Below are 25,478 nucleotides of genomic sequence, written 5' to 3'. Positions count from 1 at the left end.
AGAGGAAGGATCTTCAGCCGCAGGATGCCCGTGGAAGCTAAAGTTAATCTGCATATTGAGAAATGTCGACCGTGTCTAGTGTGTACTATGGGTGATATCAGTTTTTGTATTTTTTCATATTTTTGATACTGAAGATCATTTGATAAGTTTTGTACAAGGAGAAATGAATTACTAAAGAACACATAAGTGGTGAAGTGTGATTATTTATTACTACTTACTTGTTCTGTCACTAGTCCATGGGTATCAGACCAGCTTTATGCCGGGTAAATCCACAGTGTATAATATTCGCAGGGTATTCCTGAATCTGCAGATGGCTCGGGAGGGGGCTGGAGCAAGGCATTTGATAGCGTCGAGTTGAACTATCTCTGGTGAGTGATGGCTCGTATGGGATTTGGGTCATGATTCCTCTCTTATAATCAGTTGTTGCATAAGAATCCTACTACTAGACTCAGGGTGAATAGTCAGCTCTCGGTCACCTCTGCTCTTGCTTTGGCTATTGAGCCATTGACTTGTCTTATTAGGTCGTCTCCTGACATTGTGGGATTCTGTTACTGGTCCCTTGAGGAGCGGGTAGGGCTCTATGCCGATGATATGTTGTTATTCTTGGGGAACACGGCCCGTTCCCTAACTCCAGTGATGTCATTGATATCGGTTTTTGGTTCACATTCATTATTGATTAATTGGGACAAGTCTGTGCTTATGCCCCTTGACCCTTTGCCTGTTCTTCCTCAGGTAGCTACGTATAGACTACAGGTGGTTTCTAGCTTCAAGTATCTGGGGATCCATATCACTCCCTCAATACATGATTTTGTGCCACTTAATTTGACTCCTTTACTGGATAAGTGTTCCCAAAGGGTGGCGGTATGGTGTAAGTTGCAGCTTTTGGTTGTAGGCCAGACTAACTTGACTAAGATGGTTTTAATGCCGCAACTGTTGTATGTTTTGCAAAACTCCCCAGTGTGGATTGAGATGACCCACTTCCAAAGGATCCAAAGGAACCTCTTTAGACATTTAGTTTGGGGGGGGGGGGGGTAGGTTGGCTAGAATAAGGTTGAAAACTCTTCAATGTGGTAAATCATCGGGGGGGGGGGGGGGGGGGTTGGCACTTCCTAACCCTTGGTCTTGGTTATATTTCCCTGCCTCCCAACTGCACCAACTGAGGGGATGTACGAATGTTAATATGTTAGGTCCTAAGGGGGGACCATTCATGGCTAGACACAGGGGACGGTACCATTACACATGCTGGAAATTGGTGCTCTTACTAGGCATCCTGACTCCTTTCTTACTACCCGGCTATTATGTACAGTCATGGCCATAAATGTTGGCACCCCTGAAATTTTTTAAGAAAATGAAGTATTTCTCACAGAAATGGATTGCAGTAACACATGTTTTGCTATACACATTTTTTAATCCCTTTGTGTGTATTGGAACTAAACCAAATAAGGGATGAAAAAAAGCAAATTGGACATAATGTCACACCAAACTCCAGAAATGGGCTGGACAAGATTATTGGCACCCTTTCAACATTGTGGAAAAATATTATTGTTTCAAGCATGTGATGCTCCTTTAAACTCACCTGGGACAAGTAACAGGTGTGGGCAATATAAAAATCACACCTGTAAGCATAAAAAAGGAGAGAAGTTCACTTAGTCTTTGCATTGTGTGTCTGTGTGTGCCACACTAAGCATGGACAACAGAAAGAGGAGAAGAGAACTGTCTGAAGACTTGAGAACCAAAATTGTGGAAAAATATCAACAATTTCAAGGTTACAAGTCCATCTCCAGAGATCTAGATTTGCCTTTGTCCACAGTGCGCAACATTATCAAGAAGTTTGCAACCCATGGCACTGTAGCTTATTTCCCTGGGTGTGGATGGAAGAGAAACATTGATGAAAGGTGTCAACGCAGGATAGTCCGGATGATGGATAAGCAGCCCCAAACAAGTTCCAAAGATTTTCAAGCTGTCCTGCAGGCTCAGGGAGCATCAGTGTCAGCACAAACTATTCGTCGACATTTAAATGAAATGAACTGCTATGGCAGGAGACCCAGGAGGACCTCACTGCTGACACAGAGACATTAAAAAGCAAGACTACATTTTGCCAAAATGAACTTGAGTAAGTCAAAATCCTTTTGGGAAAAAATCTTGTGGACAGATGAGGCCAAGATAGAGCTTTTTGGTAAAGCACATCATTCTACTGTTTACCAAAAAACAGAATGAGGCCTACAAAGAAAAGAACACAGTACCTACAGTGAAATATGGTGGGGGTTCAATGATGTTTTGGGGTTGTTTTGCTGCCTCTGGCACTGGGTGCCTTGAATGTGTTCAAGTAATCATGAAAACTGAGGATTACCAACGGATTTTGGGTCACACTGTACAGCCCAGTGTCAGAAAGTTTGCGTCAGAGATTTTGGGTCTTCCAGGAGGATAATGAACTCAAACATACGTCAAAAAGCACCAAGAAATGGATGGCAACAAAGTGCTGGAGAGTTCTGAAGTGGCCAGCAATGAGTCCAGATCTAAATCTCATTGAACACTTGTGGAGAGACCTTGAGCAGTTTGCAAAGGAAGAGTGGTCCAACATTCCGTCTGAGAGATGTAAGAAGCTTATTGATGGATATAGGAAGCAACTGATTTCAGTTACTTTTTCCAAAGGGTGTGCAACCAAATATTAAGTTAAGGGTGCCAATAATTTTGTCCAGACCATTTTTGGAGTGTGGTGTGACATTATGTCCAATTTGCTTTTTTTCCCTCCCTTTTTTGGTTTAGTTCCAATATACACAAGGGGAATAAACATGTGTATAGCAAAACATGTGTTACTGCAATCCTTTTCTGAGATAAATACTTTTCTTGAAAAATTTCAGGGGTGCCAACATTTACGACCATGACTGTAACCTTTGGAGTCATACTAAGAAGCTGTTAGGCATTACCGGCTGCACTAGGTATACCCCTTTATGGTGTAATCCTGGCCTGCCAATTTTTTGTTCTTTTGTGGATGCTGGATTTTGGGAGAGGAGAGGTTTGTGTTGCCTGGAGCAGTTATGTACCTGTTATGATTCGGCTAGCTGGATGTGGATCCTCTGTGTCAGCGAGGGATAGGCGTGGACCGTGTCGGTGGACCGGTTCAAGGGTTGCTACTGGTTTTCACCAGAGCCTGCCGCAAAGCGGGATGGTCTTGCTGCGGCGGTAGCAACCAGGTCGTATCCACCGGCAACGGCTCAACCTCGCTGACTGCTGAGAAGGCGTGGGACAGAAGGACTAGGCAGAGGCAAGGTCAGACGTAGCAGAAGGTCGGAGCAGGCGGCAAGGTTCGTAGTCAAGGAGGATAGCAGGAGATCTGGAACACAGGCTTTGGACAACACTAAACGCTTTCACTGACACAAGGCAACAAGATCCGGCAAGGAAGTGCAGGGGAAGAGAGGTAAAATGGACAGGGAGCAGGTGGAAGCTAATTAGGCTGATTGGGCCAGGCACCAATCATTGGTGCACTTGCCCTTTAAATCTTAGAGAGCTGGCGCCCGCGCGCCCTAAGGAGCGGAGCCGCGCGCGCCAGGACGTGACAGCCGGGGACCGGGATAGGTGAGTGACTTGGGATGCGATTCGCGAGCGGGCGCGTCCCGCTATGCGAATCGCATCCCCGCCGGCAATGTCAGTGCAGCGCTCCCGGTCAGCGGGTCTGACCGGGGCGCTGCAGAGAGAGGAACGCCGCGAGCACTCTGGGGAGGAGCAGGGACCCGGAGCGCTCGGCGTAACAGTACCCAGGGGGTAGTTCGAACTTTTGGGGATCTGCAAGAGGAATTTATCCTTCCTCACTAGCCATTCTACCGTTACTTGCAGTTGCGCCATGTGTCGCAGAGTAGGACACTGTAACTGACTATTCATACTAATCTTGTGCTTAATTCGGTGGTTACGAAGCGGGAGTCGGCATTATCTCATGGTTGTACAGGGAATTGCTGAGTTTCCATCATGATCGGTTTCCCCTAACGGTTCGTAGCTAGTGGGAGAGGTATCTCAGCTCTCTGACTGATAAGAACTGGTCCACTGTGCTTGCACTCACTCCGTATCTGGCTAACAGTTTGTCCCTTGTTCCTACATAAAATTGGGGTTCGGTCAGACTCTACTTGCCCTAGATGCGGAGTGGTGGATGCTCATCTGATACATATGATGTTGGGCTGTCCACTTCTTGCTTCTTATTGCCATGATGTTTTACACCTTATCCGGAGGGTATATGGTATTACATTGTTACTCCTCCCTAAAGTGTTTTTGCTTGGTCTCATTGGGTGTGAACGGGAGCCGTCTGGACTAGATGTGGGGATTTTGTGATTTCTTTACCAGGCTTGGAAGCTGATAGCTCAGTATTTGATTCGGTATACTCCTCCGACCATTGCTGATCTGATATCTGCTGATCTGAGTCACACATATTGTTCAATTGGAGAAAGGAATATATGTTAAGCGTAAAGCTACTCGTCAGTTTGATTTGGTATAGGGTCCATGGGTGCAGAAATTCCACCTGCCCGATAGAACAGTGTAAGTCCGTGACCATGGAAACATTGGTGTGTGTACCTAATGTGTGGTGTGTGCTGACTGCTGAGGCCTTTTGTGTTTTTGTTTGTGGCTGTGTGCTCCCCCTTATGCTAAACTATCTAGTGTGGTTGCTGTACTTTGTTCTATGTACTGCTGGTGTTTACCCCTAGTAGATCCTGGGAAGGCTGGGATTGTATTTTCTTTACCTTGCTTTGTTCTATTTACTCTATTGCGCTGGACACAGATAGTAAATTGTGCTAAATAGTGATGGCTTGTTCGTGGGGGGTGTTTTTGTGTGGGGGGTGGGTCTAGACGGGGTGGGTGTGGGTGGGTAGGGGTTGTGGGTTGTTTTTGTGTACTATTGTTTTATTTTAAAAAAAGTTTAATAAAAATTATCTGAACACAATGATCAAGAATTCTGTTTGGTAAAGAATTTTTTTTTAAATGTCAGCGAATCAAGGGTCACTTGTAGTAGCTCTTTGTAAATCAATTTCCTCGCTTTATTTCAACATTGAAGAAAAAATACTGATGCATGCTATGTTCTCCAAGAATTACCATGTTTTCTTTAACTCATTAAGGACAGAGCCCATTTTGGCCTTAAAGAGTTACTCCATTGGTTAAACAACTTTTTTTTTTTTTTTAAATCAACTGGTGCCAGAAAGTTAAACAGATTTATAAATTACTTCTATTAAAAAATCTTAATCCTTCCAGTACTTATATGCTGCTGTATGCTCCACAGGAAGTTCTTTTCTATTAGAATTTTTTTTCTGTCTGACCACAGTGCTCTCTGCTGACACCTCTGTCCATGTGAGGAACTGTCCAGTGAAGGAGAGATTTGCTATAGGGATTCACTTGTACTCTGGACAGAGGTTTCAGCAGAGAGCACTGTGGCCAGAAAGAAAGAAAGAGCACTGTGGTCCAGAAAGAAATACAACTTCTTGTGGCACTTACAGCAGCTGATAAGTACTGAAAGGATGAAGATCTTTAAATAGAAGTAATTTACAAATCTGTTTAACTTTCTGCCACCAGTTGATTGTTTTCCACTCAGGTGCCCCTTTAAGAACCAGGCCAATTTTAGTTTTTTTCCTCCTTCCCTTCTAAAAACCATATGGGCTTGTTTTTTGCTTCACCCTTTGTACTTTGTAATGACATCACTTATTTTATAACAAAATCTGCAACAAAACCAAAACAAAATGATTTGTTGGGTGAAATAAAAAAAATTGTTTTGTAACTTTCGGGGCTTCTGTTTCTAAGCAGTGCACTTTACAGTAAAAATTACACCTTATCTTTTATTTTGTAGGTACATACAATTACAAAGCTACCTAATTTATATAGGTTTTATTTTACTACCAATTAAAATTTAAAATGTTAACTATATGCACCAAAATTAGTATGCTGAAAATCGTCCCCTTCTGACCCTATAACCATTATATTTTTTGCATACAGGGCTATATGAGGGATCATTTTTTGCACCATGATCTGTAGTTTATCGGCACCATTTTTGTTTTGATGGGACTTTTTGATTTCTTTTTATAATTTTTTTATGGTATATATAAAGTAACTAAAAATACACAGTTTTGGACTTTGGTATTTTTTTTACGTGTACGCTATCGACCGTGCAATTTTACTAACATTTAATTTTAATAGTTCGGACATTTACACACGTGGCGATACCACATATGATTATTTCTGATCACGCTATCTTATTTAAAAAAAATGGGAAAAGGGGGGTAATTCAAACTTTTCTTATGGAAGGGGTTAATTCATTTTTATTAACTCTTTTAACTTTTTTTTTTACCAACCATGCAATGCTGCGATTGCATTCACTGTTAAATGCTGATCTTTGGCTCAGCATTGTGTTATCGCTGCTCTGCTGCTCTTGCCTGCCTTGGCTGGCAGGGACATGAGAGCACCGATCCGACTGTGAGGAGGCAGGTAAGGGTCCTCCCGCCTCCACTGAGCTACCGGCAATATTAGTTCCCACATTTAGATGCCGCAATCAACTTTGATCACGGTGTCTAAAGGGTTAATGCCGGGCATCAGTTCGATTGACGATGTTCAACATTAAAGGGGTTATTCGGGAATAAAAAACACAGATAATTTCTTTCAAAAAGACGTTTGTTTTCAGGTTGTGTGTGGTTTTACAACTTGGCTCCATTCACTTCAATGGAATTGATCTGCAGAACTACACCCAACATGGAGACAGACAGGGAGCATTTTTTGATAGAAAGTAGCTCTGTTTTTCTAATCCTGGATAACCCCTTTAACAGTGGGTCCTGGCTGCTGATAGGAACTGTGACCCACCAGGTATTAAGCATTCTCTTGAAAGGGATAGAAATCTATACATAAACGTAAATATTGACTTCTATAGTGTAGCATAGACAAAATGGATTGCTCCAGTATGTCTAGGATTTTAATTGATTTAAAGGGGTAGTCCAGTGGTGAAAAACTTATCCCCTATCCTAAGGATAGGGTATAAGTTTGAGATCGCAGGGGGTCTGACCACTGGGGCCCCCTGCAATCTCTCTGTACGGGGGCCAGGCTCTCTGGCCAGATAGCGTCTGTCGACCACCGCACGAAGCGGCGGCCGACACGCCCCCAGACGAAGGCTCTGCCATAGAGTTGTATTGAGGGGGCGTGTCGGCCGCCGCTTCGTGCGGGGGTTGACACGCCCCCTTCGCACGGGCTGTCGGGGCCCCATACAGGAGATCGCGGGGGGCCCCAGCAGTCGGACCCCCCGCGATCTGCAACTTACCCCCTATCCTTAGGATAGAGGATAAGTTATTCACCACTTGTTCACTAATGGACTACTCCTTTAATGCTTGGTTCCCTTTTAGGACACAGACAATTTTATTTTTGCTTTTTTGTTTTTCCTCCTAGCTTCATAAGAGCCATAACTCTTCTATATTTCCCGTCACAGACCAATATAAGAGGGCTTGTTTTTCAGGAGACCAATTGTACTTTGAAATGACATCACTCATTTTATCATAAAATGTATGGCAGAACCCCAAAAATATTGAATAGAAAACCACAATTTTGAAAATGTTTGAGGGTTTCGTTTCCATGCTTAAGAATGGTCAGTAAACAGGCAGGAGGTCAGAGAAACATATGAGTCAATAAAAGACTAAAAGCTGGTGAATGAGGAGAAACAGCAGTCACAAGCAGGACTGGGACACACTGCAAGGATTTGAATACCCGACCTGCTACTGCTGATTGGCCTGGTGCCTGCAGCTCCTTAGTGGCCAAAGTGCAGCATGTGATGCCTCGCCAGGTGCGATTGTATGTATATTCTAACACCCCCAAATTAGACACAAAAGGAGCATTTCTAATGGCAGTCTAAATGAATGTTCACCCAGTGCACCGGCTTGCAGAATTTATGTAGAGGAGTGCGCCTCATAAATCCCTATACATAAGGGCTGCCTAAGGACTTTCCCTGAAATATCCACCAGCTCTGAGCTGACGGAGATTTCAAGCACAGTATATGCTTACTAGTAAGCTGTGTTAAATTTGACGAAAAGGGGCAACCATGTCTTCTCCCATCAAAAAGCCATCGTCTTTGTTACAAGCCCACCCACTAGGTGAATGTGGCAGAAAAAAGTAAAAAGTTGCATAATTTTTGTGCAAGGACATTCTTTGCACAAAAATGATGTGACTTTCTGCTTGTTTGCAATACAATTCTAATGCCCCCCTAAATGCATTGCCTGTGTATCTTGTTGCTTTATTACTACTTTGTATCTTGTTGCTTTACTCATTATCAGTTTAACTATATTTGTTCAATTAGCTATCTCCTATATCTTTTCTACAAAGTTCTGCTTAAAATTGTATCCCAAAATGGAAGATGTAACCTCATAAACATTATAGACGGTTTTACAATTCAATCACGAATGAGAAGAAGGACGCCATTTTTATTTACCCTTTTTGGCTATTTACTGGAGGTTTTATCAACCTTCATACATCCTAAACTCCTCTAAGGGTGTAAATCTAGGGCAATTTGTTTTTCTTGAAATAAAAGGTAAATAAACTTTTTTGGCACAGGAAATTACATTTCTGAAACTGCCTCATATGCCAGTTTCCTAGAATACGAGTGTGAAAGCTATGAAATCAGCTGGCATCACATAATTGGTGATTAAACAAAGTTAGTCATAACACAGGGAATAAATAGAGGAAAACCTAATGTCACGCAGGGAAAAACATACAGCAAGCAGTCTCCGCAGGGAGCCTATTAATTTAAAGGTAAATAAGGAATCATTACTCACTGGGGATTCTGTAAATGAAAAAACTGCATGTACTAGCATGCACTGGGACTTATTTATACAGTGGACACAATTAGGCCGGGGAATTTTTTGGTACATTTTCAGAAGTCTAATATTAAACAAATTATTTTTTCTGATGATTCATGTCATTTGTTTTCTTCATTCCTAATAAAGTAAATTTTTGCAGACGTCATGGCCTGAAAGTTTTAGTGTACGGTCATGTGGAGGATATTCTGCGGATTTTGCAAAGCAGAAAATCCACAGCATCAGCACAAGTACATTGGCAGCAGAAAATCTGCATCAAATTGGGCAGATTGTGGTGCAGATTTGTTGCTGTGGATTTAGGTACGGATTTTGGCATACTCATTGAAGTCAGTGAGGAAAATCATTCAAGATTGTAGGCTAAAATACCTGGAGACCAAGCATGCTGCCAGCCCATAAATTATCAAGTGTTACTTACACTTTTTAAATAGACATTTACAATGGTGAAGGAGAACATAAGTCCAATATGGCTGAAGGTACATTATGCTTCAATAATTAGTATGGAAAGTATTAAATAGTTCAATGACAGGCTTATAGCTTAATACAGCGGCGCACTGCTCCTGGCTCCTTCTCCCATCACTAGAGGCCTGGAGCCTGTCTTCCTCTGCGCTACAATGTACCATCACTGTGCATATTTTTGTTTGTTTGTTTATTTTAATCTAGGCAAGGGGGGTAGAACTTCCTATAGGGGCACCTATCAATAGAGTAAGGTGCCGCTGGTCTTCACCAGAGCCCGCCGCAAGGCAGGATGGGGTTGCTGCGTCAGGCGACACCCAGGTCGCTACCCCCAACACGGCTCGATCACACAGGTAACTGGGCAAGGAAAGGTACCGAAGGATAAGGCAGTAGCGTAGTCAGACGTAGCAGAAGGTCAAGTCAGCAAAGATGTGAAGTCAAATAACGTAGCGGGAAGGTCTGGATACACGGATAAGGCAAACAGGCAATATGGAACGCTTAATATCAGGCTAGGGGCACTGAAGATCCGGCAGGGAAGTGGGGGAGGTGCAGGAACTTTATAATGTAGTGACAGGTGTGACAGTAATTATGGGCGTACTGGCCCTTTAAATTTCAGAGCTCTGGCGCACGTGCCCTAGGAGACAGGAACGCAAGCGCCGGAGCTGAGACACAGAGGATTCGCATGCAGGCGCGTCCCAAGATGCGAATCCCAGCCCCGCCGGCAGACGGGGACACAGGGACTCTGTGCAGGCACGTCCCAAGATGCGAATCCCAGCCCCGCCGGCAGACGGGGACACAGGGACTCTGTGCTCACAGCCAGTGCTTGCGGCCAGAGCGCAGAGTGTAACAGGCACCTATATACAGGGGGGGACTACCTATATGGGAAACTACCTATATCTCCTATATATGATAAACTACCTATTGGGAGGGGGGGGGCTACCTATATGACCTATATACAGAGGGATGTTCCTATAGGGGGGGAAACTATCTTTAGGAAGAAGAGGGGACTACCTATATGACCTATACACTGGGGAACTACCTATAGGGAGGGATGAAATACCTCTATGACTTATATACAGGGGAACTACCTATAGGGAGAGGGAGGGAAACTAGTTACAACTACCTCTAGAGCAAACTATAGAAGGCAAGCTACCTACAGAGGGGAAACTATCTCCTGGGTCTCAATCTAGAGGGGGCAACTATCCACAAGGGAAACTACCTTTAGGGGGAAGCTACCTAATGGGGAAGACCTACCTACTCTTCTCCAACCCGCTTCTCTGATCACTCTCTCTGATACTGTGTGAAACCCCAAGGGGGCACTGTTACTGTTTAGGGCACTATAATTGCTTGTAAAGTGTAGATCCTAGAATTGTTGTCTTGTTCTGCAGAGATGAGTAATGGCTGGAAGAATTCGCCACGATGGTCTGTGCAAGATGAACAAGAAATAGAAAAGTGAATGACTCTGATACGAGAAGATGTCGCCTGTGAGTCACAAGATGTAACTGCACTGTAGTCACTTCTATCTGGGTGTGACAATTTTGCTTTAAATCTAGGAGCCAACAAAGTAGGAGCCAACAAGGTTAGGAGTCAGGTTTTTTTTTAATCGACCATCACAATTGTTTCGTTTTTTTGTGCCGTGAGCTATAGTTTTTAACAGTACCACTACAGTATTGCATAATATTGTCTGTTTAATCAAATTTAATAAATTTTTTCTGGGATGGGATCAAAAATCAGCTATTTAAGTGTTTTTTTTTTTATTTTATTTGCATTTAAGCTGTTGACAGTACGGGATCAGTAATGTCATAATTTAATACTTTGGACAAATATGTATATGATAAACATATGTATGTTATTCAGGAGTCTTCAAAACCTGAATGACAACCATTATGGATGACCAGCTCCATAAATGTCCATGATTAATAATTAGTAGTTTAACCTAGGTACACATGACTTCTTTGCTATATTTCTGGCTAAGAAAACTCATGTGCTATTCAGAAGTCTTAGAATACTGGGTTGTAGGTCAAGTCAAAGTATAAGGGTTGTTACTCAGTCTTCTTTGAATCCTCCATAATAGATCAACCTAGTTATGCACTTCGTATCTTCCATGACTAGTACTTTATGTCACTGAGGAGCGCATGTGCACCAACTTGGTTGGCGGTAGCAGTGTAGGACGGACTCCTCTGGCTACCTCCTGATGACGGCTTCCCTCTCCCAGATTCTCATGCAGGTTGGAAGGGTGCACACACTGAGGGCCGGGGACAACCATCTTCTACCTCTCTGGCTCCTCACCGGCTGCAACCTAGTGCGGGGTAAGAGGCAGCGGCAAAGGAGCCTCTGACTAAGAGAAAGTGTCGGAGGAGCTATCACCAGCCACTGCCAGGAGCAGCACCGAGCAGCATTACTTTTTACACAGGTGGCTTAGTGCTGGATGAAAAAGGGATCAGCCATGTAATCACTATACGCCGCCGCCTTTGCTGCTGCTTGGACTGCCAAATCCTAGGCGTCATGACAAATTTTTAGCCGCCATGACGACCTGGCACCTTAGATTTGTTAAAGCATCACATATATGGTCTGTCATGGTAATGATAGTGGTCGTTGTCAGTCTATAGGAGGTCCTCCTAATCTCAGGTGACAAGATTACAATATTATTGCTGTTTAAGAGGTATTCTCACAATTTAAAATGATCCCTTATTCACTGGATAGGGGATAACTACGTGATCGATGGGGGTCTGACCGCTGGGACTCCCACGGATCACGATAATGGAGGAGAAATAATGAGGGTGGACCAGTGCTCCATTCATTCTCTATGGAGAGGCACTGCTTCATAAACAATAAATGTAGTGTTGGCCGCACATGTTTGATGTGTTGGTAAACAGCAGGGTAAAAATATTTAAAGGGGTTATCCAGGAAAAAACTTTTTTTTTATATATCAACTGGCTCCAGAAAGTTAAACAGATTTGTCAATTACTTCTATTAAAAAATCTTAATCCTTTCAGTACTTATGAGCTTCTGAAGTTAAGGTTGTTCTTTTCTGTCTAAGTGCTCTCTGATGACACGTGTCTCGGGAACCGCCCAGTGTAGAAGAGGTTTGCTATGGGGATTTGCTTCTAAACTGGGCGGTTCCCGAGACACGTGTCATCAGAGAGCACTTAGAAAAGAACAACCTTTACTTCAGAAGCTCATAAGTATTGAAAGGATTAAGATTTTTTAATAGAAGTAATTTCAAATCTTTTTAACTATCTGGAGCCAGTTGATATATATAGAAAAAAAGTTTTAGACTGTGCTGAGAATTCAACTTTTAATAAGACAATAACAGCTTAGGGACAACTCCTGAATGTCATTTGACTTAAACCTGATCAAACATCTCTGTAGAGACCTAAAAACCGCTTCTGCTGATGTTCCCCATCTAACTTGACAGCGCATGAGAGGATCTACAGAGTAGAATGGCCGAAAATCCCCAAATCCAGGTGTAAAAACCTTGTGACATCATACCAAGTTCTTTTGACATGTCTCTTTAAATGGTAATAACTTTAGAATGCTTTTTCTGAGCAGAGTGATTCTGAGATTGTATTATCATGACATATTGTACTTTATATAAGTGGTGCATTTTTTTTGACACTTGAAGTATTTTTTGTGAAATTTTCTGGCTTTTTAAAAATTATTTCTTTTATGGTCTTCACTGTGCTGTAAAAGTGATGTTATATTTATTCTGTGGGGTGGTAAAATTTTGGCGATACCCATTTTATATAGCTTTTTATGTTCTTTTTCCTTTTTCTGAGCAAAATTATTTTTGTGTTATGTTCCGACAGCCGTAACTTTTTTATTTTTCGTCCGACGTCATTGAGTGAGGGCTTATTTTTTGCGGGACAAGCTGTACTTTTTATTGGTATCATTTTTGCGATACATGCTACCTTTTGATCTTTTTTAATCCGCTATTTGGATTAAAATGGGCAAATTTCGCGCTTTTTTGTTGTTGTTTTTTTTTACGGCGTTCACAGTGCAGGAAATTTACATTATAGCTTTATAGTACACGTCATTACGGATGTGGAAATACCTAATAAGTATATGATTTGTGGTTTTTTTCTGACGATAATACTTTTATTGGGAAATGGGCATTTTTTTTCTTTTTTTTTACTTCATACTTTTATTGATAAACTTTTCCCCCCACTTTTTACAGGTTATACTATGCTGCAATACATTTGTACTGCAGCACAGTATGCACACAGTACAGCCTGTGCGATCCAGCCTGTGGCTGGATCTCACAGGCTATTGTAGCAGGCACACAGAATGTCATCATTTGACATCCAGATGCTATAACAACCAATGGCGACTCACAATTGTGTCACGGCGCCACCATTGGTATACAGGGGGAGCACTCTGTCACCGGCAATCAGTGCTGCGGTCAGATTGACCTCAGCACTGAAGGAGTTAATTGTCAGGTTCGGAGCTCTGCTCCGCTCCTGACAGCTGTGGCGGGTGCCCATTGATATGTGATCACAGGCCCCAGCTGCCGACCACCGCCCGCATGCTTGCGGCGCCGAGATTGGGAATGGAAGTATATATACGTCCATTTGTGTTAAGTCACAGGGAAAATGGACGTGGGTGCTGAAGGTGCTTCTACTAAATACTGAGTAATGGATCTGAATTCTTATTCTTATGCTTGCTCTTCTGAGTGTTGCTGTGTAAGAGGGGGCGTGAAAGAGGAGTTTCAAAAACAGGAGTTTGAAAGCAGGAGGTTGAGATCGCTGTGAGTGTTAATTTCTGAACCCACAAGGTCTACAAAAAATATTAAGTGTAATTTTGACTGTCTGTTTTTCCTATACATTTGTGAAATCCCCATAACTAGATGGCCTCCATGTTGGAAAATGCAGTCCAATGTACATCCTGTTCAATGTATGCAATCCTTGAACAACAGTTTGAGGGTGCATATTGTTGTGCGAGATGTGTGCTAGTTGTCCGTTTGGAAGCCCAGATCCTGCATCTAGAGGGGCGACTGGCAAAAATGAGAAGCATTAACAACATGGAGAGGAGTCTTGTGCTCACTAAGCAGGCACTCTCGGGAATAGAGGTGGGGGAGGACAGTGGGACGGAGTTGCAGGACAGTCAGGCAGTTAGCTGGGTTACAGTTAGAAAGAGGGGTAGGGGAAAAAGTGTCAGGGAGGCTAGTCCTGAACTGGCACACCTCAACAAGTTTGCCCGCTTGGCAGATGAGGGGGATGCCATTACAGAGCTAGCAGAACTGCAGCAGGATACCGCCTCTGACCGCCAGGGGGGGTGTCTGCTCCAGTAAGGAGGGAGGGAGGAGTACAGGGCAGGCCAGACAGGTACTAGTGGTGGGGGACTCAATTATTAGGGGGACAGACAGGGCAATCTGTCACAAAGACCGGGATCGCCGAACAGTGTGTTGTCTGCCTGGCGCACGAGTTCGGCACATCACGGATCGGGTTGACAGGTTGCTGGGCGGCGCTGGAGAGGACCCAGCAGTCATGGTACATATTGGCACCAATGACAAAGTAAGAGGTAGGTGGAGTGTCCTTAAAAATGATTTCAGGGACTTAGACCGCAAGCTTAAGGCAAGGACCTCCAAGGTAGTATTTTCTGAAATACTACCAGTACCATGAGCCACACCAGAGAGGCAGCGGGAGATCAGGGAGGTAAACAAGTGGCTCAGAAGCTGGTGTAGGAAGGAAGGGTTTGGGTTCATGGAGAACTGGGCTGACTTCGCTGTCGGTTACCGGCTCTACCGTAGGGACGGGCTACACCTCAATGGGGAGGGTGCAGCTGTGCTTGGGGAGAAGATGGCTAGAAGGGTGGAGGAGTGTTTAAACTAGGGACTTGGGGGGAGGGAACCTACAGCAAAGAAGGGGAAGATAGTGTAGATAGAGAGGTGGGAATTATAAATGTACCTGGGGGTGGAGCGGAGGGAGGGGTTAGAATAGTTAATAGGAATAGGCTTCATAGGAAAATAAAACTTGCACCCTTACACCCTTACACCCTTGAATCCCATTAACCCCAATAACATAAAGGATGGAAATGTAAAGTGTATGTTCACAAATGCCAGAAGCCTAGCAAATAAAATGGGGGAGCTTGAGGCCTTGATACTGGAGGAACATATTGATATAGTTGGGGTCACTGAGACATGGCTGGACTCCTCGCATGACTGGGCTGTCAATCTGCAGGGGTTTACATTGTTTCGCAAGGATAGAATGAACAGAAAAGGTGGTGGAGTCTGTCTGTATGTAAGAAGTGGTGTGAAAGTCAGTGTGAACGATGCCATAGTGTGTGATGATTCTGAGGAGGTGGAATCACTGTGGGTAGAATTACAAAAGGAGGGAAATACTGAAAAAATAATATTTGGGGTAATCTACAGACTCGCTAAAATCACTGAAGAGATAGAAGTTCGGCTTCATAAACAAATAGAGAGGGTCGCCCGGGCAGGTACAGTGGTAATAATGGGAGATTTTAACTATGCAGATATAGATTGGGGTCCGGGGTTGGCTAAAACTACAAAGGGGCGTCAATTCCTAAATTTATTGCAGGATAATTTTCTGGGCCAGTTTGTGGAGGACCCAACAAGAAGTGATGCCTTGTTGGATCTGATCATTTCCAACAACGCAGAGCTGGTTGGTAATGTAACTGTGCGGGAAAACCTTGGTAATAGCGACCACAATATAGTTACTTTTGACTTAAAATGTAGAAAACAAAGACAGGCGGGGAAGGCAAAAACATATAACTTTAAAAAGGCAAATTTCCCTGGGCTGAGAGCTGCACTACAGGACATAGACTGGGGGGAGGTGTTGTCAAATACTGATACAGAAGGTAAATGGGACATGTTTAAATCAACTCTAAATAACTATACAGCTAAATATATACCAAAGGGGAACAAATATAAACAATTAAAACTAAATTCTACATGGCTGACAAATGATGTTAAAAGAGCAATAAACAACAAAAAAATAGCATTAAAAAAATTCAAATCTGATGGGTCAGCAATAACATTTAAACAGTACAAAGAGCTTAATAAAATCTGTAAAAATTTTATAAAAACAGCAAAAATTCAAAACGAGAGACAGGTGGCCAAAGAAAGCAAAACTAATCTTAAATATTTTTTTAGATATATAAATGCAAAAAAAACAAGGACAGAGCATGTAGGACCCCTTGATAATGATAATGGGGAGGTTGTCACAGGCGATCAAGAAAAAGCAGAGCTACTGAATGGGTTCTTTAGTTCTGTATACACTATGGAAAAAGGAGCTGACATTGGCCAGGTCAGTGCTGGTAACACATCATATAATGTACTGAACTGGCTTAATGTAGAGATGGTACAAGGTAAGTTAAGTGATATAAATGTAAGCAAATCTCCAGGGCCAGATGGATTGCACCCAAGAGTTCTTAGAGAGGTAAGTTCAGTAATATCTGTACCCCTGTTCATGATATTTAGAGATTCTCTGGTGTCTGGTATTGTGCCAAGGGACTGGCGCAAGGCGAATGTAGTGCCAATCTTCAAAAAGGGCTCTAGGTCTTCCCCAGGAAACTATAGACCGGTAAGTTTAACGTGCATTGTGGGTAAATTGTTTGAAGGACTTATAGGGATTACATACAGGAATACATAGGGGATAATTGTATTATAAGTGATAACCAGCATGGGTTTACTAAGGATAGAAGTTGTCAAACCAATCTAATTTGCTTTTATGAAGAGGTGAGTAGAAGCCTTGACAGAGGAATGGCTGTGGATATAGTGTTTCTGGATTTTGCTAAAGCATTTGATACTGTCCCTCATAGACGTCTGACAGGTAAGTTAAGGTCTTTGGGTTTGGAAATTTTAGTTTGTAACTGGATTGAACACTGGCTCATGGATCGTACCCAGAGAGTGGTGGTCAATGATTCGTACTCTGATTGGTCCCCGGTTATTAGTGGTGTACCCCAAGGTTCAGTACTGGGCCCGCTGTTGTTTAATTTATTTATCAATGATATAGAGGATGGTATTAACAGCTCTGTTTCTATCTTTGCAGATGACACCAAGCTTTGTAGCACGGTACAGTCTATAGAGGATGTGCATAAGTTACAAGATGACTTGGATAGACTAAGTGTCTGGGCATCCACTTGGCAAATGAGGTTCAATGTGGATAAATGTAAAGTTATGCATCTGGGTACTAATAACCTGCATGCGTCGTATGTCTTAGGGGGGATTAAACTGGCAGAGTCACTGGTAGAGAAGGATCTGGGTGTACTTGTAGATCACAGACTACAGAATAGCATGCAATGTCAGGCTGCTGCTTCCAAAGCCGGCAGGATATTGTCATGGATCAAAAGAGGCATGGACTCAAGGGACAGGGACATAATACTCCCCCTTTATAAAGCATTGGTACGGCCTCACCTGGAATATGCTGTTCAGTTTTGGGCACCTGTCCATAAAAGGGACACTGCGGAGTTGGAAAGGGTGCAGAGACGTGCAACTAAATTAATATGGGGCATGGAACATCTTAGCTATGAGGAGCGATTAAAGGAGTTACAATTGTTTAGTCTTGAGAAGAGACGTTTGAGGGGGGATATGATAAACGTATATAAGTATATTAATGGCCCATACAAAAAATATGGAGAAAAACTGTTCCAGGTTAAACCCCCCCAAAGGACGAGGGGGCACTCCCTCCGTCTGGAGAAGAAAAAGTTTAGTCTCAAGGGGCGACACGCCTTCTTTACCATGAGAACTGTGAATTTATGGAACGGTCTACCTCAGGAACTGGTCACAGAAGGAACAATTAACAGCTTTAAAACAGGATTAGATACATTCCTGGAACAAAATAACATTAATGCTTATGAAGAAATATAAAATCCCATCCCTTCCCCAATATCGCGCCACACCCCTACCCCTTAATTCCCTGGTTGAACTTGATGGACATATGTCTTTTTTCGATCGTACTAACTATGTAACTATGTCAATGTAATATTTTAGTTTTTCCTTTCCTATAAATTATCAAAGGTTTCTAACGTTCTGTTTTACTTTGTCATTATGGGGTATTAAAGAATGGGGAACATGCCATCCTTTTTATTTTAGTACGAGGTCACAAAATAAAAGAACTGGGAGAAAAGTCTGAAAACTTTCAGAATGCTTTATACAGCGTAGCTGACAATTTATTGCTTGTGTAAACTAAAGCCTTAATAGAATATATTATTGCAAACTTCATATTTGATGATCACAATGTTTTGACCTTAAGGAAGAACTACAGCGAATATTAATTTATCCCCTATCCACAGGATAAGGGATAAGTAGCTGATCGTTGGGGGACCCCCCACGATCTCTGGGGTGGGACCCTTGCTCTCTCACTGAGGAGCGCGTGCCGTCTACTGTTAGATGGCACATGCTCCAGTCATTTCTATTGGAGCACCGATAATGCCTGAGTGCTGTACTCAGGTCTTTTTTGGCGCTCCCATAGAAATGAATGGAGCGTCTGCTGCCTGCAGCACCTCCCCACTGAGCTCCGGGGCAATCAGGAGATCGAGAGGGGTCCCTGCAATCAGCTACTTAATTTTCAACGGATATCTCCTTTAAGACTTTACTTTTTATATTTATATTAGATACCTTTTTTAGACAAATTTTAAAGGGTTTGTCCAAGTTGCTCTTTCTGGCTTTCTCCGCTTCTCCAACCTGAAAACAGGCCGGAGGAGTATAGAAAGCCAGAAGGAGGCAGCTGGGAGAACCCTTTAATTTTTACAGTGTGAAAACCCAAAACAGTTAGGAGATGGCTACCAGTTATGAACTAGAAAATGTCTTTAAGTACCTCTTCTTTTTCAGCAGACTGGAGATCCTGCCACTCCTCAATGACATGAGCCAGGTCCACAGTGTTCATGTGTACTCGAGCTTCACCAATGGCATCATGTTTAGAGAATCGGTCAAAATCATATACTGACATTACTAAGGTCTTTCCTCCAAGTTCTGCATAAGGAATCTGGGAAAAAAAAATTATAAAATGGAGAGTTATTTCTGCAAAACCAATATAAAAGTGAAAAAAACTAAACAATATAAAATCTACAATAGTGTGTTAGCGCCATGCTTATGAGCCATCTGCATAGGAAATACACCATCTGCTGGATAACACAGGAGGGAGTTTCTTAAAGGCCTATTCTGTTTTGTATGTTTTAATGTTTGTTAACAGAAAATTAAAGGATACAGTTTTCTTATATACAGATATGTAATGTTGGGTGGTGGATGAATGCTAAACGGCGGATGGACGGTAAAATATGTCTTCAGTTTATATGTATGATTTTATGTATTTTGCCCAATTTAGCTGATGCTGCAAGGTGTCACAAGAGTTAATGCACCACACAGATGCTGCAGATGTTACACAAAAGATTTAGTAGCCCCTAAAGGGCCAGCGCACATGGCAGGTATAGTTAAGTTAGAGTCTATAAAAGACCCTGCTCACCTGTCCTGAGTGGAATATGAGTTGAGAACAAATTAGCCTATTCCACACTGACAGGGTGTCCATTACAGTCAAAAAGGGAGCTTTCAGGAGAAGTTATTAAAGGGCCTGATTGCATACAAATAAAACTGGGCTTCGCTTGCCTTTTTATCCAGTTAAGCAGACCAATTGCAAGTTGCCAGCTGAATACACTGCAATGTGTACCAACACGTACAGCTCTCTAACAAATGCTGTGCACATGTGGAAGTGTTACATTGGACTGCCACACCACTCGTATGCACTGTTGACTTTTTCAGAGCACTACAAGTCCCAACATAACACCCCCTGGGTTGCCACTGGGTGTGATGGAGGGCAGATGTTATTACCCTAGGGGAGATGGCATTAACCCCTTATATTTGTGACGCCAGGGCGTGGTTTTAACTCTACACCACTCGAAGGTATGACCACTAGAACCTGGGCTAGGCACGGGGCAAATAATGACTCCGATGCCACAGAACAATGGCAGCTTTACTGAGGTAGACTGACAGGTCTAGTCTTTTACAGCTCAGTTAGGCCCAAGGAGGTGACCAGTGACTTCAGAGACTTTAGGGCTCGCTGGGGCTTGTATGGACAATTTGCTGCAGGCCCACGCTGACTAGACAGACTTCACTCCGTATGTAGCATGGTTAGTGGAAGATTGTAGGCCTTCTGTCTCCTCAGGACACTAGACACTCTCAGGACTTAACTGTTCTGCTCCTTAGCATGCATAGAACTGACTAGCTAGCTCCTCCCAGGGTTTATATGGTGGGTGACTTTGGAGGGGTCCTATAGGTCACCCTATAAGTCACCTGATCACTGGTACCTTCCTTGGTTACAACACTTAACAACATTTAAAGGTACATAACATTATATATACATTGCATTAGATAATACAAGGCACTTGTTAACCATTTACATTACTCAGCTTAAGGGGGGACTCAGGGGTCACTGCAATAGAGTCCGCCAGACAGCACAGCAAGGGTACAGGGGTGCAACTCTTGAACTAGAACACCACAAACTCCCCCTCTTAACAACAGCCGTCCTCGGCACCCAGTCCTGGAGGGTGGATGATTATAAAGTGGCCACTGGGGACCATGAAACAACAGAACAGATCCTCGGGCATTTGCACCAATGTCCTTCACAGGGCTGATGACCTGGGGAAGAGTCCATGTGGCATTACAATCAACGTCCTTACATGCTTCATCTTTGGGGATTTGAAAACTGAGATAATTGAGATGAAAATACATTTGAGATCCTTTGGTATTGCAACGGCTTTTTGGGGAATACTTGGTTAGGATCGGGCTGCCTGAGGCTCTCTATCCTGATGCCTGTGCTAATGGGGCCCTATGGCTTTAGCTACTTCTCCCCATAACATTAGGACTAGCAGTTATACATTTTTCTGACAACACATGAACATGCTACCTATATACACAATAGCTCTGTCGCTTTATGCGCTACTTAAACCTTCAGGAGAACTTTCTGGCCACAAGAGTACCCTGTGCACAATGGGCAGGAAGATAATAGACATTAAACATTTGATGATACATTTGATGACTATTGTGGACTGAATATACTGACTTTATGGCTACAGTCCTGACTAAACATGGGACATTTGTCATGTCTGTATTGGTCTGTGTTCACACACAGCTATTGGATTTGATGTGTGTGAACAGTTTTATGTTTCCTGGTCAGGGAATAGTTAATGTCTCTGGCTTTTTCAGCTTCAGCCTCTGTTGTCCAATTGCCTTTAGGGTGTGTCTACTTAAGTTCAGCACTGAATAGCTTCAGTGCTGGTGATTGACTTCATTTCATCCTGACTTAATTTACTGATGGACTTCCTGATGTCTAGCTGCCAACATGCTGGCTATGCTGCTAATGGAGGCGGAATCCTTCCAGTACTTATCAGCTGCTGTATTCTCCACCAGAAGTTCTTTTCTTTTTGAATTTCTTTTCAGTCTGACCACCGTGCCCTCTGCTGACACCTCTGTACATGTCAGGAACTGTCCAGAGCAGGATAGGTTTGCTATGGAGATTTGCTCCTTGTCACGGCAAGCGCTCCAGGCCCACACTCTGACCGTGTGCGCCCACCGCCTCCTTCTCCCGGCAGGACCGTGATTCGCAATGCGGGATGCGCCCACATGTGAATCACGGCCTGTTCATTACCTGCTGCTGCCCGTATCCCTGCTTCCCTGCGCGCATGCCCCTGCCTCCTAGGGCCTCCTATAGCCTGTTAGCCTTACCCGTGTATCCAGACCTTCTGCTACGTTATTAGACTTCACACCTTTGTCGCCTGCCTTGACCTTCTTCTATGTTTGACTACTCTACTGCCTTATCCTTTGGTACTAGAAAGAAAGAGCAGGTTGTCCGGCACTGCTAGACTAAGGCATACGGCTTGGATATGGTGTGGATAAGGCTGACGTTCCTGTACAGGAATCTTTGGTAGCGGTGGTGTAAAGCTATGAGTGATAAACAGTGGCTGGAAACAAAGAAAGAAGAAGCTTGCACTCACCATCCAAAAAATATGCTTTATTCACTTTGTGTCAGGCATGACAGGCTGGTGTAGGGTGGAGGCGGGTGGGGAGAAACCGGAACAGACTGTTTCACGCCGTTTGGGCGCTTCTTCCAGCTACCTGTGTTGTCGAGCTGTGTCGAGGGTAGTGACCTGGATGTTGCCTGCCGCAGCAAGCCCATCCTGCCTTGCGGCAGGCTCTGGTGAAGACCAGCGGCACCTTAGACTCCGCTCCTCGATACGGTCTGAGTCATCAGCCACACAGGTTTGAACATCCACATCTAGCTTCGTTACAAAAAGATGCGGCCATGGATCCTGCTGGGGTTCCTCTGCCTGATAGTCCGGATCTCGCTTCCATTGTGGTGCTCCAGTCACAACAGTTGGCCCAGCAGTTGAGCCAGTTTTCCCCCATGATGCAGTAATTACTCACTGCACAACAACTGCCACAGCCTCAGCCTCCTGCTCCGGTGTCACCTCCCGCTCCTGCAGTCATCTCCGGATCAAAACTCCGCCTGTCTCTTCCCGAGAAATATGAGGGGGATCCCAAGTCCTGTCGTGGTTTCGTGACTCAGTGCTTCATGCACATTGAACTCAGGGCGGATCAGTTCCCTACGGAACGAGCAAAGGTGGCCTACATCCTCAGTCTTTTAACTGAAAGGGCTTTGGCCTGGGCAACTCCGCTTTGGGATCGCAGTGATGCTCTCGCAACCAATCTCCAGGCATTTATGACAGAATTTCAGGGTGTCTTCGAAGAACCTGCTGGAGCTTCCTCCGCTGAGATGGCATTGCGGAATCTTTCTCAGGGCAACTCCTCAGTGGACGAGTAAGCCATTCGATTTCGTACCCTGGCATCAGAGTCATCATGGAATGATGAAGCTCTTTGAGCCACCTTCAAGAGAGGATTATCAAGTGAAATCAAGGATATCCTTGCTGCCCAGGAATTGCCATCTAATCTGAATGAGCTTATACAGTTGGCATCCTGGATTGATATCCGTTTCTCAGAGCAACATGAGGAACTACGCCAAGAAAGGGAGTCTACACAACCTTGGTGCTTTCCTCGTCTGGCACCTGTCTTCCAGCAACCACTGCAACCTTCTCCCTTGCCTCCTGCCGTGGAGGCTATGCAGGGTGATCAGTCTCGCCTGAGACTGTAGGAAAGAACTCGCCAACGAACAGAGAATCTATGCCTATACTGCACCAGTGCAGATCTCTTCCTCAAAGATTGTCCTATGCGTCCTCAGTCACAGGGAAATGCTCACACCTAGGGTTTGTGGTAGAGGCCTCCCTAGGTGTGACTACCACCTCTCCTTGCTTAAATTTGACAGTCCAGCTTTTCCTACCCTCCAAAGAGACGAGCTCCGTCTTTCTGGACTCTGGCTCCGCTGGAAATTTTATTGATGCTTCCCTAATACATAGACATCGTCTGCCAGTGTCCCGCCTGTTAAAGTCTTTGTACATCCCTACGGTCAATGGTGAAAGACTGGACTGTACTTTGCTATATTCCACAGAACCGTTGTCTATGCAGGTTTGGAGTTCTGCATAAGGAGAACTTGTCCTTCTATATTCCCCCTCATTGTACTTCTCTCTTGCTTTGCCTACCTTGGTTGCAACTCCATGCTCCACAGCTGGATTGGAAAACTGGAGTAGTTCTTCGCTGGGGTCCACATTGCAACAACCACTGTATTCACATACGTATGTCAAAATTGGAACCATCATCTTGTCCTCTGCCTGGTTTGCCTTTGTTCCTTCAGGACTATGCTGATGTCTTCAGTGAAAAGCAAGCCGAAGTGTCACCACCACATCGTCCCTACGTTTGTCCCATTGACTTGCTACCCGGCACCACACCTCCCAGGGGCAGAATCTACCCTTTCTCTGTTCCTGAAACTCTGACAATGTCTAATTATGTCCAGGAGAACCTTTAGAAGGGATTTATAAGGAAGTATTCTTCCCTGCCGGAGACGGCTTCTTCTTCGTGGAAAACAAAGATGGGTCTTTGCGACCTTGCATCTGTTTAACTTTTTAGCACCAGTTGATTTAAAAAAAAAATATTTCCAGCGTAGTTCCCCTTTAAAGGAGTACTGTGGTGCCGTAAAACCTAACCCCTATCCAAAGGATTGGGGATAAGTGTCAGATCGCAGGGTTCCGACCACTGGGACCCCCTGTGATCACCTGCACGACACCCTGGCTCTCCCAAGGAATGGAGCATGTCGACCATGGCACAAAGCAGCGTCCAACCCTCTCCATGCATCTCTATGGAAGAGCCAGAGATACAGCATTCAGGTATCTCTGACTCTCCCATTGAGATATATGGAGGGGGGCATGTCAGCCGCCGCTTCATGCTGGGGTCGGAGTGGTTCCTAGGGAGAGCCGAGGTGCTGTGCAGGAGATTGCGGCGGGTCCCAGCAGTCGGACTCCCTGTGATCTTACACTCATCCACTATCCTTTGGATAGGGGAATTGTTTTACTGCACTACAGTACTCTTTTAAAGGGAATGTGTCAGCTCTAGATCATGCTCAGAGGTCAAATGTCAAGTAGGTGTTGCTCCCCCACCCCTCTCTATCTTGGCTGATTGGCATACAGTGTCCAGCACTGGAAGCCAAGCAGGGAGAGTGGGGGAGGAAGAATGCATGGCCTGCATGACACTTGAGCTGTTAGATAAATGTAAATTTATAACTTTACAAACAACCATTAACTAAGAGACAAGTAGTATTTGCTTCAACTCCCTGTCAGCTATTTGCCCATATGAGCATAATAAAGAGCTGACAGATTCCATTACATTTTTGGTTCACACAACTAGTGACAGCATGCCAAAATAACAAACACAGACACACAAGATATTATGATGTGTATCCTGAATTCCCAGATCTAATCCCACGATTAACCCTAAGTGTGTACATTTGAGTATATTTCATGAATGCCAATTGTATACAAACACATTTTATCAAAATTATATATATATATATATATATATATATTTTTTATTTTTTTTTTTAAAGGCTCTCAGCGCACTTTTTGATCAAAACGTGTCCCCCATCCGCCACGTGGAGGCGGCCATTTTCGGATGGTCCCTATCACACACACACAAAAAAAAAAAAAAATATATATATATATATATATATATATATATATATATATATAAAATTTTGATAAAATGTGCCGCTGCAATTTTTTTGTTTGTATACTTTGCATTTGCCACAGCAGCATGCACTCGTATGTCACGTAGTTGTGCTGGCTATTTGTGTTTTTTGATGAATGCCA

General features: G+C 43.7%; 2 protein-coding genes across 5 annotated transcripts in view; both read right to left on the bottom strand.

Moving 5' to 3' along the window:
• LOC130294334 (synaptotagmin-1-like) overlaps positions 1–25,478 on the bottom strand; it is a 302,141-nt gene that overhangs the window by 25,194 nt on the left and 251,469 nt on the right. For all 4 annotated transcript variants that reach the window (XM_056543965.1, XM_056543964.1, XM_056543966.1 and 1 more), the window contains exon 6: positions 19,052–19,219. In XM_056543965.1, coding sequence (XP_056399940.1) covers positions 19,052–19,219 — 168 coding nt within the window. The remainder of the gene's footprint in view (positions 1–19,051; positions 19,220–25,478) is intronic.
• DNAAF3 (dynein axonemal assembly factor 3) overlaps positions 1–25,478 on the bottom strand; it is a 359,599-nt gene that overhangs the window by 149,027 nt on the left and 185,094 nt on the right. The window lies entirely within an intron of this gene.

The sequence above is a fragment of the Hyla sarda genome, chromosome 10 (genome assembly GCF_029499605.1).
Source record: "Hyla sarda isolate aHylSar1 chromosome 10, aHylSar1.hap1, whole genome shotgun sequence".
NCBI classification, from domain to species: domain Eukaryota; kingdom Metazoa; phylum Chordata; class Amphibia; order Anura; family Hylidae; genus Hyla; species Hyla sarda.
Note: the sequence above shows the minus strand (reverse complement) of the source record. Positions and strands in the feature narration are given on the sequence as shown.